The 13,886-nt window shown below is 49.7% G+C and overlaps 1 protein-coding gene across 6 annotated transcripts in view; it reads left to right on the top strand.

The window, feature by feature from the left end:
• Positions 1-6,056: 6,056 nt before the first annotated feature.
• Positions 6,057-13,886, top strand: part of DOP1B (DOP1 leucine zipper like protein B) — a 63,987-nt gene continuing 56,157 nt past the window's right edge. For 5 of the 6 annotated variants that reach the window (XR_013960045.1, XM_080658286.1, XM_080658285.1 and 2 more), the window contains exons 1-2: positions 6,057-6,255; positions 11,786-11,950. Coding sequence is in view for 5 of the 6 variants with exons in the window: in XM_080658286.1 (XP_080514412.1) it covers positions 11,813-11,950 (138 nt within the window). In the remaining variant the exon portion in view is untranslated. Of the gene's footprint in view, positions 6,256-6,866; positions 6,969-11,785; positions 11,951-13,886 lie in introns of those variants that run through there. The other variant, XM_080658283.1, reaches the window with a different exon arrangement.

The following is a 13,886-nucleotide window of genomic DNA, read 5'->3' as shown; positions in this document are numbered from 1 at the left end:
AGGATCAAGCCCAAACCCAGGTACGTGCCCTGCTTGGGAATTGAACCGTGACCTTCTGGTTCATAGGTCAGCGCTCAACCACCCAGCCACACCAGCTTGCTCTTGGGCTCGTTTCAGACCATAGCTCCCTAGACATTTTAATGACTTCTTGTCTGGCTCTAAACACATTTTAATGGCTTTCGATCATTTCCTGAATTCCTCTTACATGCTGGGTTTCGTCTGAAGCCAGCCACCGATGGGCCCTTTCCGGTCTCCCTGATGGAATCACAGACAGAAAGTGCACACGTCAACAAATAGGCCGACCCCTTTTACTTCCTCACCCCCTTTTTTGTCTCTAGCCTAATGGCTCCTTGACATTTCTGGATCAGCATGTGGTCCCCTTCGAACACTCTGCCTGGTAAACTGCTGATCAGAATGGCGTTTCTCATTTTCATGGAAAAGTCTCAGGGGGCCTTTATTGGATGGTCTGCCCAGCACCCTCTTCCCAACAATTACTTTCTGACCCCCTCCGCCTGCTTCTTCCCAAGTTTACAGCTGCAGCAGCCCCAAGGTGACTTTGCCCTGCTGTCCTCAGGGGACTGCTCCAGTGCCAGGACCAGCCGCAGTGGAACAGGGAAAGCTCAGAGCTGCTCCCATAAGCAGCCCCGCCCCACCCCCTGTGGTCCAAGGAGCGTGGGAGCCAGGCATTGCAATGGACACTCAACAGTAGCAGTTACGTGAGGTAACCAGAACCCCCCCCCCCAAAAAAAATAATAAAATAAAATGCATAGCACAATTCTTAGTATTTGGCAAGCACTCAATAAATGCTAACTCTAATTATATTATCACCACCAAAAGATGGGTATGCCCATGGGAGTTACACATAAATAAAAGGATGTGTATACTTTATTTTTTTTAAATATATTTTATTGATTTTTTACAGAGAGGAAGAGAGAGGGATAGAGAGTTAGAAACATCGATGAGAGAGAAACATTGATCAGCTGCTTCCTGCACACCTCCCACTGGGGATGTGCCCGCAACCAAGGTACGTGCCCTTGACCGGAATCAAACCTGGGACCCCTCAGTCCGCAGGCCTACGCTTTATCCACTGAGCCAAACCGGTTTCGGCAAGGATGTGTATACTTTAAAAAACAAAAAACAAAAAAAACCAGTAGCAGTTACGGAGTGGCCCAAAGAGAGACAGCCCCTCCCCGCGGTGGCATCCCTTCCCTGACCTCACACCATCCCTGAGATCCCTGGTTCTAAGACAGGCTCCAAGTTCCTCTGTATCCTTAGAAGAAATTTCCCTTTTCTTAAGCTAGTTTGAACTGAGTTCTTGTTCTTGCAACCAAAGGGAGTCTAATAAAAGTACATGAAAATGTATCACGGTATGCGGTAGTGAAATAAATATTAGGCTTGGAATCAGAAGGGAAAAAGAAGAAAAAAAAATCACGAATTAAGAACCCATGGCATACTCAGACTTCTCCCGACATTGTTTTACGTAATTCTCAGGACCGTCCTTAAAGGTAGGTCTTGATGTCATTTTTCAAATGAGGACGTAAAGGCTTGGAGAGGTTAGCTTGCCAAGATCACACAGCTAAGAGCCGAGAGCCCCTTCGCCTCCAGGACTGTCTTAGTGCAGAGTCCGCTGGCTTTTCTTGGCACCTGGCACCTGTCACTTCCAGCTCACCATTATGAGTCTAGACCAGCCTTGGGCAAACTACGGCCCGCGGGCCGGATCCGGCTGTTCTATCTGGTTCTCTTGCTCTCCCCTCCGCTCCTTTACTTTGAATTTATATTAGTTCACACAAACACTCCATCCATGCTTTTGTTCCGGCCCTCCAGTCCAGTTTAAAGTTTGCCCACCCCTGGTCTAGACAATGGGCAACTCCCTTCTTGTAAAAATTAAGGTAAGTACTTGTATGCAGGCGTATGAGCATAACAAATGGACGCAAGACACTGGGATGGGGGTGAGGGCATATGCGGGGGGCGGGGCGGGGTAGGGAAGGCTGGGGGAAGGTCAATTGGGAAAAAAATAAAGGAGACATATGTACTACTATTTGTAATACTTTAAACAATAAAAAAATAAAAATAAATTAAGGTAAGTGATACACTGAATACAAGTGACTTTAAGCCATTTGGTTATTAGATCCCCAGATTAGCCTCTATGTGCACTTTCCCATGAAGTAGATACGTGAAAGATGGTTTTAAAGTGGCATGTTTTAAATGGGTTACTATCCCATCAGATGTGTTTTTTAGGTGCCAGATGGAGCCAGGGATCCCGCCTACACCAGCTTCGCTGTGAGACATGTTTCCAGGTTGTTGTATGTGTGGCAAACCCACACGCAGTATCCGCCTTAGACCTGGCCTTGGACTTCGCCTTCACCTCTGAACTGCAACAAGGATTGTGACAGACCAAGCAGCTGAACAGCGATGGAGTGTGGAGTTAATGACGATCCTGACAAAGGTTTAACTGTTCCTGCGAGGCAACCACAAGTGGGCACAGCGTCAAATACAGAAGTCTGCAGGACTTCCATCTGGCTGGGCGGAGTAGACTCGAGTGTATAGAAGAGACAGGCTTTGCCAAAACCGGTGTGGCTCAGTGGATAGAGCGTTGGCCTGCGGACTGAAGGGTCCCGGGTTCGATTCCGGTCAAGGGCATGTACCTTGGTTGCGGGCACATCCCCAGTGGGAGGTGTGCAGGAGGCAGCTGATCGATGTTTCTCTCTCATCGATGTTTCTAACTCTCTATCCCTCTCCTTTCCTCTCTGTAAAAAATCAATAAAATATATTTAAAAAAAAAAAAAAAAAAAAAAAAAAAAAAAAAAAAGAAGAGACAGGCTTAAAAAGTCACCTCTCTGCTTACAGAAATCAGAATGTGTTTGCCTGGCCAATTTCTCTAACAGGTGGGCCAGCCTGAGGCAGGGAATGTAGTCACCTGCCTTCTCTATGACCAGAAGAGGTAAGAATTCAAGTTCTGATTTAAATTAAACCTGAAATGTCCTGGTTGGTGTATTGTTATGCAAGGAACCTGCTCTATTTACACCTTAAACACGTGAATGTAGCCAAGTAGACTTTTCAATGTGACAAGACCACCTGACCCAAGGAACAGATTTCTTGTAGGAATAAAGCCGTACATTTACTGCCAATCCTGGTTATAAATGGAGTTATTATTTTAAGGGTTTAAAATGCAACATGGGCTTGTCTGGTGTGGCGTGGCTCAGTGGTTGAGCATTGACCTGTGAACCAGGAGGTCACTGTTCAATTCCTGGTCAGGGCACATGCCCAGGTTGCTGGCTCTATCCCCAGTAGGGGATGTGCATGAGGCAGCCGATCCATGATTCTCTCTCATCATTGATGTTTCTCTCTCTCTCTCTCGCTCTCTCTCTCTCTCTGTCTCTCTCTCTCTCCTTTCCCCTCAGACATCAATAAAAAATATATTTAAAAAAATACAACATAGGAGCTAGGGACACCAACCTCCCACACAGTTGAAAATTCGAGTATAACTACCATTTGAATTGGCCAAAGTTAATTTAAATTCACTTCCCACCCACTTAGAGTTCTTCGGAGGGAGGTGACATAAAAACATAATGTCATGTATATTATTTTACATAAATGTATTAGAACAAAGTTGCGCCTGGTGGTTTTGACACATATAGACTGGTTCTCTCTCTTTTTAAATGGTGAGTATCTGCAGTTCTTTCATCTCTCATTAGTTCAATGCAGCGTGGAATGAGGCTAGGATTTTAAAAATCTCACCATTTGTCAACTCGGTTTTTGTAAAGACGAAGTTTATATCTTTATTAGAACATCAATTTTCATGAAAGTAATTTTTTTCTTGGTAAATGATCACTACTTTAGTTTTTCTCTGCTTCTACTTTAAGACCATGCCTGAAATGGACCATTAGAGGATGTACATTGGGGGCACTTGGTATATGCCAAATGGAGATGGAGATGGCTAGGCCAGACATCCAGTGTCCCCAACTATTAAGATACTAGTGTCCTGGTGCACGGATTCATGCACATTGAAAGGAAATTAATTAGAAGAAATATTTTAATATCGCTATATGTGTCTTGCTAAAAAAAATAGGATTCTACCGAGTCTCCTATCTACCTACTCCAGGACTTCTGTGAGGAGCAAATGAGATGAGGCATGGGAAAACACGTCACAAACATTTGGTTAAACTGTAAAATGTTTGCACCTGGCTATAAAGCAAGTCAGGTTCCTGGGCTGAAGAAATTCCAAGGAGGCTAGTTGCTAGGAAGAGGAAGCCAGGTGTTGCTATGTGACGTCATTACCCAGTACCCACAGCCACCGTTTCTGGGCTGGGCTGGGCTGTGGGCTGCATTTCGTGCCATGGGGGCGTTGGCTGCGATTTGGTGGGATGGGGCCCGTGTTCCACTTGGGGGAAACCAAGTGTTGGTTTGTCGGCGCCAGGTCCGTGGTGCCGTTTATTTTTAAATGGCCAATGCGCGTCATGCAGCTCCTGCGTTGAGCGTCTGCCCCCTGGTGGTCAGTGCATGTCATAGCTACCGGTTAGACAGACGGTCACTTAGCCTTTTATATATATAGCCTAGAGGCCTGGTGCATGAAATTCATTCAGGCCTGGCTGGTGATCAGGGCTGATAGGGGCCTTCCTTTGTTCCGCACCGCCCCCTGGTGGTCAGCGCACGTCATAACGAGTGGTCGAACTCCCAGTCAGTGGAACTCCCGAGGGGACAATTTGCATATTAGCCTTTTATTATTTAGGAGGATTCTTGGTGATTTGAGAGAAGTGATAGATCCCCTTGGGAATCTGAGACAAACTATATATACCCTTTCTCCAGAAACATTCATCTATTCAAAAGGTTCTGTACAATTTATAGTGTACATGGTCCTCCCAGTCCCATCCTCCCCCTCCCATCCCCCCAAAAAACAACACTTTCACGACTGCCTTGCCTCCAGGAGCCCTGGACTAGATCTAAAAATTCCCAAGGGATCTTAAGGGGTTAAATGGGTGGAGGCCTCTACAGAAATTACCACCTCTGTCAACAGGTGGCACTGCTTGGGTTGGCTGGCACTGCTTCCCAGCTGGTGCAACTGGGTGCTCAGGTGAACCACATCCTTCAAGGTGCCTCTCGCCCTGCAGCTGTCAGGCCAGGCTGGGCGGGTCTGAACTGGCCAGGTCCGAAGGCTCGTGAGAATAACAGGAAGGCGTTACAGTTTATCTGTAAATATTAATGCTCTTTGGAGTTGACGAGAAGCCCCATTTCTGAGCCAGAGTGCGTGGAACGAAAGCTCATTTCGTGAATTAATTTCTTCACTTCGCTGATGCCAAGGGTCAGAAAGGTGCGGCGTGTGGGGAGGAGGCACCGTAACCAGTGCCCGAACCTCCTGCGGCCCACCTCCTCCAGAGGGTTTGGGTGATGGGAAGGATGGGGTGAGCCAGGTGCCATGGGTCCCACCTTTCTAGAATCCCACGGTTCTCCTATCTGTAACTCCAAAGCCCCTCCTCAGGCAGGCTGACCCAATGACCGATGTCCCCTTTCTCTGGGTGGGTCAGGGCAACTCCAGGTGAGAGGCGGAGCCACCCTGCCCACTTGTGTGAGGTCTTAGGGGGCAGGCTCACAGCGAGGGCGCGAGCTAGTGGTCCCCGGTGATGGACGCCCACCGCCCGCGGGGAAGCTGCGCACAGGTCCCGCCCACTCACCTGAGAACCCGCCTCCCAGCCCCTCCTCTAGGCGAGGTGCCGCCTCCTGATCGGCCCCAGGTCAAGAGCCCGCCTCCCGCCCCCGCCCCAAGCGTCCAGGATACGCCCACGGTCCTGCCCCACGCATAGGGCACGCCCTAGTCCCCGCCTCTGCGCGCCGAGGGCCCGCCCCCCTGACCCGCTCTGGAGCCAGCCATTGGCCCCACCCCGTGCACAGCGGACCGCCCATGGCCCCGCCCCCCTGGCCCGCTCTAGAGCCAGCCATTGGCTCCACCCCGCGCACAGCGGACCGCCCATGGCCCCGCCCCCGCGCGCCGATGGCCCGCCCCGCCCCCCTAGAGCCAGCCCTTGTCACCGCCCCACGCACAGAGGACCGCCTCCTGCTCCGCCCCCGCTCGCGGAGGTCCCGCCTCCCGGCCCCGCTCCTCTCCCTGAGCCGCGGCTGCACGGGCTCGGGCGCGGCGCTTCCTTCGCGGTCCGGGCTCCCGGCTGAGCCGCCGGTGTCGTCCGGTCTTCCTGCCCCACCCCGGCCGGCCCCTCCGCGGCGTCCGTGGGCGCGTCCCCGAGAAAGGCCGCTGCCGCTGTGGTAAGTCGGGCCTGCGCCCTCGGCCGCCCTGTAGAACCAGAGAAGCCGGGCGTCTCCCGCGGGCCCGCCAGCGGCGAAGCTGCGCGGGCGTCCATCCCCGGCCGCTCAAGGTTCAGGCTGCGCCGAGGGGGAGGCTCTGGAGTGGAGGGGGTTCCCACGGCGCGACCCTGGCCCGCGCTGCTGCAGTGCGGGGGCGGCTCCCGCGAGGCTACGCGTGAGCTCCGGCCCGCGACCCCCGAGGGACAGCCCAGGAGGCTGGGCAGCGTCACCTCCCTGGTCCCGCGTCTCCCCGCGGTGCCGGAAGTGCGGCCACGCCCTGGCCGGCCAGGCGCGGCCTCTGGTCCGCAGGTGGAGGTCAGGTGGGTCACGGCCCCTGGGTCCCTCACCTCGGCCGGCGGGCGGCGGAGAAGCTGCGCCTTTGCTTGCTGCGCGGTCCTCGTCGGGGAGGAGGGACCAGGGACCGAGGCCTTTCTAAAGCGAGGGCTTTCCTGCGGAGGGAAGACCCGAGGCCCCAGGCTGTCCGCGGGGGAGGGACCGAGCCGCAGTGGCGCCCTCTGCCCGCCTGGCCCCGCGTCTGGCGGGACTGCCGCCCTCGCTGGCGTGGGTGGCCCCTTCCCGCCCGCAGTGCAGCTGCTAATGGAGACTGCCCGCAGGCCTTGCCTAACCTGGGGCAGCTGCCGCACACTCCGGAAAACCTTCCTAGGATGTTTTTGGTAAGGAGATGGAGGCCCCCCCTCCCCATTCTTCCCCTCCCCGCCTGCTCCCTTAGTGTCTTCAAATTTTCCACAATTTAATTAGCGCTCTGAAAGGCCACATGTAAAGAAAAAGTGCCCTAGTGTTGGCTAAACCAGTTAACCAATTGCCCATGGGTGTTTCTGTGCTTAGACTGAGGTCCTTATCTGTTGATAAGGGTTCTTGCTCTTTGGAAGGTGGCTGTCATTCATCATCTAACTCGGAAATGTGCCTTCATGTAAACATCTTTACAATGAACTTTTTTGGATCTGGCAGTAGATTTCTCACTTGAATTTGTTTTTTGTTTTGTTTTTTAAAATGTGTCTTTATTGATTTTTAGAGAAGGGAGAGAGACAGACAGTAACATCCATGAGGGAGAAACATCAATTGGCTGCCTCTCGCACTCCCCCTACTGGGCATTGAGCCAAAACCTGGGCATGTGCCCTGACCAGAAATCGAACCAGTGACCTTTTGGTTTATGCCAATGCTCAACCACCGAGCCACACCAGCTGGGCGAATTTGATTTTTGTTTTTTAAAGTAAATTAAGCATGTGTAAGGCGAGAGATTTTCTGCTGACATTTTAGATTTTCAGGCAGATACCTCTGGTGAGATACACTTGTTTAAGTGACAAGTCTTGTTTATTTGCTAGTGGGCTGTAGAACTCTTATCAGTTTTATGAGCTAGCCAGTCTTGCACAGAAAAGTTATTCAGGATAGATTACCAGATCATTATCAAAAGAGCTACGTTAAGGATTGACCTCTTCCTTTTACCTGTAGCACAATGTAGTGAAGGCTCTGTGGCTCTGAGCTGACCTGAGCTGGGATCCTGGAGGGCCTGATTCCCAGCATCCTCATCTGGAGGCCCATGATACCCATGTCACAGGACTCTTGTGTGTTACATGAGATAAATGCATGCATAAATGATGGATTTACCAAGCCCACCCAGGAGACTTCCTTAATAGCCTAGTATTGAATGCCCCACATTTTGAAATAAAGGAGCTTGCTTGAATGACTATTTCCAAACTTTTCAACTATGCTGTTAGTTACACTGAGTAGTTCGTTCTTTTTTTTTTTTTTTTTTTAATATATTTTATTGACTCTTTACAGAGAGGAAGGGAGAAACATCAATCTGCTGCCTCCTGCACACCCCCCACTGGGGATTGCCCGCAACCAGGGTACATGCCCTTGACTGGAATCGAACCCGGGACCCTTCAGTCCGCAGGCCGACGCTCTATCCACTGAGCCAAACCGTCCAGGGCTGAGTAGTTCTTTCTTCTTATAGCCAACCATAACATTGAACTGCTCCAGTTACCTGCCCTTACCTAGCCGACACCCTCCTTGCCCTGAGCACACACCTGATCGCTGACAAGGCTCTCTTCTTGCTAACTAGCCGCCCATACCTGTGGACTTCATGGACCCCTGAAGGCAGTTGGCTTCCTCTGTCCTTTCCTCTTGCCAGTGTTACTGTTACTGCCCACCCTCCCTCACTGTTTGTGCCACGTTACATTGAAATGATGTATTTAGGTATTTCCTCGTTTATTGGGCTGTGAACTGTGAGAGTGGAACCCAGTTATAGTTCTTTCCCCAGTTCTTAGACACTTAATATAGTGAACAGAGACTGCAGTGGTTCAGAGGCTGGATTTCAGACTTGTAAATCTCTTGAGGGGAGCAGGGGGAGTTATGGACTGTATGAATGTACTGACTTCTTACTTGGCAAAATAAACATCTATCACCTCTGGTTACCATCCTTACATTTTCAAAGCGTGAAGGTCATTTCAGAAAAAGGGGCAGGCCTTCCCAAGAATGAGTAGGCCGTCCTGTGGTGTGGTGCGTGTGCATAGTACAGTATATTTTTGCAGAGAGGTCCAGCATGTGCAAAGGCCCTGTGGTAGGATGCGTCAGTTTTAGGATAAGCAGAGGGCCTTGAAGAGAGAGGTAGGTGGAGCCTTGTAGGCCACGTGGTGAGTGGGGAGGGGTTTGGATTTATTGTAAGTTTAATGGGAAGAGTTTAAATGTGATGGGGATGTGCTTTAATTCATGTGAAGAGGATTCTTGGAGCACTGTGTGAAAGTGCATTGGAGGGGGCCAGCGTGAAGGCCTCTGCAGGGGAGAGGTGTGTGCACAGAGGTGCAATAAAGGGAGAGAGAGTCCACAGGTGTTTGGGGAGAAGGGCCAACTGGATGGGCGTGGAGTGTGGCAGGTGAAGAGAAGGAAGAGTCCGGAATGATGTCAGAGGTTATGTGGATGGGGAACCACTTTCTTTTTTTTTTTTTTAAATATATTTTATTGATTTTTTACAGAGAGGAAGGGAGAGGGATAGAGAGTTAGAAACATCGATGAGAGAGAAACATCGATCAGCTGCCTCTTGCACACCCCCTACTGGGGATGTGCCCGCAACCAAGGTACATGCCCTTGACCGGAATCGAACCCGGGACCCTTGAGTCTGCAGGCCGACGCTCTATCCACTGAGCCAAACCGGTTTTGGCAAGGGGGAGCCACTATCTGAGGAAGGAGCATGCTGAGCAGATAGAATCAAGAATTTTTAGAAAACAGCCTTATTGAGGTATAGCATAATATTCATTCGAGTATACAACTCAGTGATTTTTAGTAAATTTGCAGAGTTGTGCAATCATCGTCATAATCCAATTTTAGCACATTTCCACTTCCCTAAAAAGATCCCTGTGTCTATATGCAGTTACTCCCTGTTCCTACTCCCCACCCTCGGCAACCACCAATCTACTTGCCGACTGGATAGATTCAGCTCCTCTGGGCATTTAACACAAATGGAATCATACGTGGCCTTTTGTGACTGGCTTCTTCCCCTAAGCCGGTATTTCCCATCCTTCCTGCAGCCCGTACCAGTACTTTGTTCCTTCTCATTGCCCATTGCGGGAGAGGGCCCTTCACTGGGGCCAGGAAATGAAGGTGGCTAGGCCACATTTTGCTGAGGGCCACCTGAGAGTCTGGGTTGGGATGCACTAAGTTGGAGACACCTGTGCTACATCCAGGTGGAGGGGTCCAGTGGACATTTACATGAGTCTGGACATCTGAGGGAGGTTTGGGCAGGTGTTACAAATCCCGGGGTCATTAGCATGAAGATCATATTTGTAAGTTATAGGAATGGGGAGATCACTAAGGATAGAGAGAGAAAGAAAGAGGACCTAAGGCTTGGTGCCAGGAATGCCAACCTTTCCATATCTTGTTGAGTACTTTTCAGAGTTCTGATTTGTTTGAATAGACCGATGGGTTGACTTTCAGATATCTTTAATAGGAAATATTTTTATTTCAAAATGTACCTATTGAAGGCAGCCTGGAACCTTACAGGATTCTGGATGTGTAAGCCTACAGAACAGACAAAGCTGCCCAGCCCTGGGGTTGGACCTGGCGCTGGACACACTGGAGGGAGGGTGTCCTTTTTTTTTTTTTTTAATATATTTTATTGACTTTTTACAGAGAGGAAGGGAGAGGGATAGAGAGGTAGAAACATCGATGAGAGAGAAACATCGATCAGCCGCCTCCTGCACACCTCCCTATTGGGGATGTGCCCGCAACCAAGGTACATCATGCCCTGGACCGGAATCGAACCTGGGACCCTTGAGTCTGCAGGCTGATGCTCTATCCACTGAGCCAAACTGGTTAGGGCGAGGGTGTCCTTTTGTACCTATGAGCCTCTGAAGTCGTAAATATAGGATACTTCATAGATCAGCAGTAAATGCTATCAGATTTTTTAATGAATAAAAACAAAGCAACATAAGCATGTGTGTGTATTATGTACATTACATCGTGTAAATGATGGAAGTTTACACAAAGGTCAGCGCAGCATTCCCTGTTCCTTGTTTCCTTTCGCCACAGTGGGGATAAAAATAAAGGGAAGTGGATGCTGTTGGAGTTGGGAATAGATCGGCTACATCCTGGGCTTTGTAATAGCTGCAGGGATTCATATATAATGAATGTATCTAACCACAGGGTAAAAGAGTCCATCGAAGAATATCCAAGGGCAAGAAGAAGAAAATGATGGTTGCTTGGGCCCTGGTGAAACCATACATCCAGACTCTACCCAGGGGTCCTCAAACTTTTTAAACAAGGGGGCCAGTTCACTGTCCCTCAGACCGTTGGAGGGCCGGACTATAGTTTAAAAAAAAAAACTATGAACAAATTCCTATGCGCACTGCGGGCCTGGGACGCGTCGGCTGCTAAGCAGGACAGGCAGTGGCACCCGGCGGGGGCCAGATAAATGTCCTGGGCGGGCCGCAGTTTGAGGACCCCTGCGAGTCTACACTGTGACCTAAAGCTGACAGGGCAGCACCTGGTGGGTGATTGCAGCTTCGTAACTGAACAGGCTGTCAGACGCTACACTCTTACATCTCATGTTTTTTTAACTCTCTGTCCTAGTCTAGTTGTAGAGGGTTGGACTGCCAAATAGCTAATTTCCTCAGGTTTCATAAACGCCCTACAATCGGAGGGGCCAGCTGCATTCACAGTTACCCAGCAGGAACAATATGTATCATCCAATTTGTGAGTTTTCCTCCTAGAATTATTTTGTCAATGAAGGAAAACCCTGGCATTTTGCTTCTGCCTGCTCCGTCCCTTTGTCCCGCTCAGAATCCAGGAGGCAGGAACTGTTTATCTTTTATCTACCATAGTGCCTGGCCCAGAAGCCTTGCTAAATATTTGAATTGGATCACCTACCGGGTCCCATGAGTTTGTGGACGGACACCTGTCCTCGGTAGCTCTGGGCTGGGAGCGATGTATGTTCTTGAATAGCTGCCTCATTTGTTTATTTTTGCTTCGCTTTTAGATACTTTCTCTGCTGTGAGAATGTAAGATGGATCCAGAAGAGCAGGAACTATTACATGACTACCGATACAAAAATTACTCTTCAGGGATTGAAAAGGCTTTAAGAAATTTTGAGTCCTCCAGTGAATGGGCGGATCTCATCTCTTCACTGGGCAAGCTCAACAAGGTATGTGGGCGGAGCGCGTTCGGATTGCGTGGAGGCAGGACACGGCTGTCCTTTTTCTTTCTAAGGGACTGTCTTTCTGTTACACCACTGTTAACCTATCCCTCCTTCCAGAGTTTGCCCTGAGCATAGCATTAATGTGTGGACATTAGTAGAATAGCTAAACAGTCCTTTCTCAACCATGAAATTGCCCAATCAATTATTCAAAGATGGATTGTTCTCCATGTACTGCTTAGGATTTATATGGCTTTTTCTTCTTAGGTTTACTTTTAAGTAAATATTTTTCTTGATTTCATAGAGGAAGGGAGGGCGAGAGATAGGAACATCAATGATGAGAATCCTAGATCGGCCGCCTCCTACACGCCCCCCATTGGGGACCGAGCCCACACCTTGGGCATGTGCCCTGACTGGGAATCGAACCGTGACCTCCTGGTTCATAGGTCAACACTCAACCACTGAGCCACAGCAATCAGGTTTACTCTTTTGACCATTTTTCTGCTGATTGGCAACTCCTGGAATAATAAAGATGAAGTAAATACTGAAATCTACCGGGAAATTGTGTGTGTGTTTGGACGAGGAGAAGAGGTCAGGCCAGGAAGACCCAGACTGGTCACGTGCGGGCTTGACCTTATGCCCTGTGGTGGGACCGCTGTATTTTCCCATGCTGCCCAGAAGGAGGATGGCACAGTAATGGCCACGCGCTCAGAGGACCATGTGCCTGTAGGTGGAGGATATCTGGGCTCCGTGGCTGTGGGGCCGGGACTCCTGGCTGGGATACCTGCCTTTTGAGCCCAGTGCTATGTGGGAGTTGGGGGTGCCCCTCCCTACTCTGCAGCTTTCGGGTCCCCAGGTCACAGACACTGGGGACTCTAACAGACCTCACTAAAGAGAACGGATTCCTCCATCTACCTCTTCTAGGTATAGGGTGGGGAGTGAGGGATGCCAGCAGGCTGACACTGGTGCAGTGCCTGGCAGCAGTCCACCTGGCTGCCAGGAAGCAGCTCCCCGCACTCCCCCGGCTGTTGGGCGCGCGCAGATAGGCAGTGATTACAGGTTGGGCCTGGAAGCTGTGTGTGTCCTGCAAAGTATATTTACAACCTGTGGTTGTCGCGGCTGGGGGCTGGCTGGATGCACAGATGTCAGAAAAGAGCAAGTAAGAGCCTGGGAGCTGGGTTTAGAGCTCTGGCTCAGGAATTCCCAGGCTGACACCACACTCACTGTCGTGCCTGAAGGTGGCTTCCTTTGTTAGGAGAAAGGGAGAGGCGCTGGAGTAGGATTTAGGTGTATGCAGGTTCTTCCAGATATTTCGATGTTTTAGTTCTCGACTCTCCTAGAATCTAAAGATAGCATACTTATTTTTGGAGGGTGTGTGTTCATTATTTTTATGTTGAGGTAAAATTCACCTAACATAAAATTTACCATTTAACCATTTTAGACTGTATTGTCAGAGGGATTTCAGTACATTCACAGTGTGGATGTCTAGTTCCAGAACATTTTCACCATCCCCAGTGGAAATCCTTCCCAGCCCTGCCCGCCCCAGCCCCACTGAGATGCTTTCTGTGTCTATGAACACACATACAATAGGTGGCCTTTTGTGTCTGGCTGCTTGCAGTTGTTAGCATGTGTTCATGTTCATCCAAGTTGTAAGATGTATCAGTACTGTATTCCTTTTCGTGACCAAATAACATTCCATGGTAAGGCTAGACCACATGTTGTCTATCCATTCATCCGTTGGTAACCTTTAGGTGTCCACGTTGGGGCTGTTTAGTGCTGCGATGAACATTGTGTACAAGTCCCTTGTGGGCATATACCTAGGAGTGGAATTCAAATGCAGGTTATCAAGTACAGTTGCAACCCTAATTTAAGGAGCTTTTCAAGCATTGGCCATTCATTCATTCATTCATTCATTCGGTATTTGAGCGCCTACAACATGCCAGTA

Source organism: Plecotus auritus, assembly GCF_963455305.1.
Source record: "Plecotus auritus genome assembly, chromosome: 2".
In the NCBI taxonomy this organism is placed as follows: domain Eukaryota; kingdom Metazoa; phylum Chordata; class Mammalia; order Chiroptera; family Vespertilionidae; genus Plecotus; species Plecotus auritus.
Note: the sequence above shows the minus strand (reverse complement) of the source record. Positions and strands in the feature narration are given on the sequence as shown.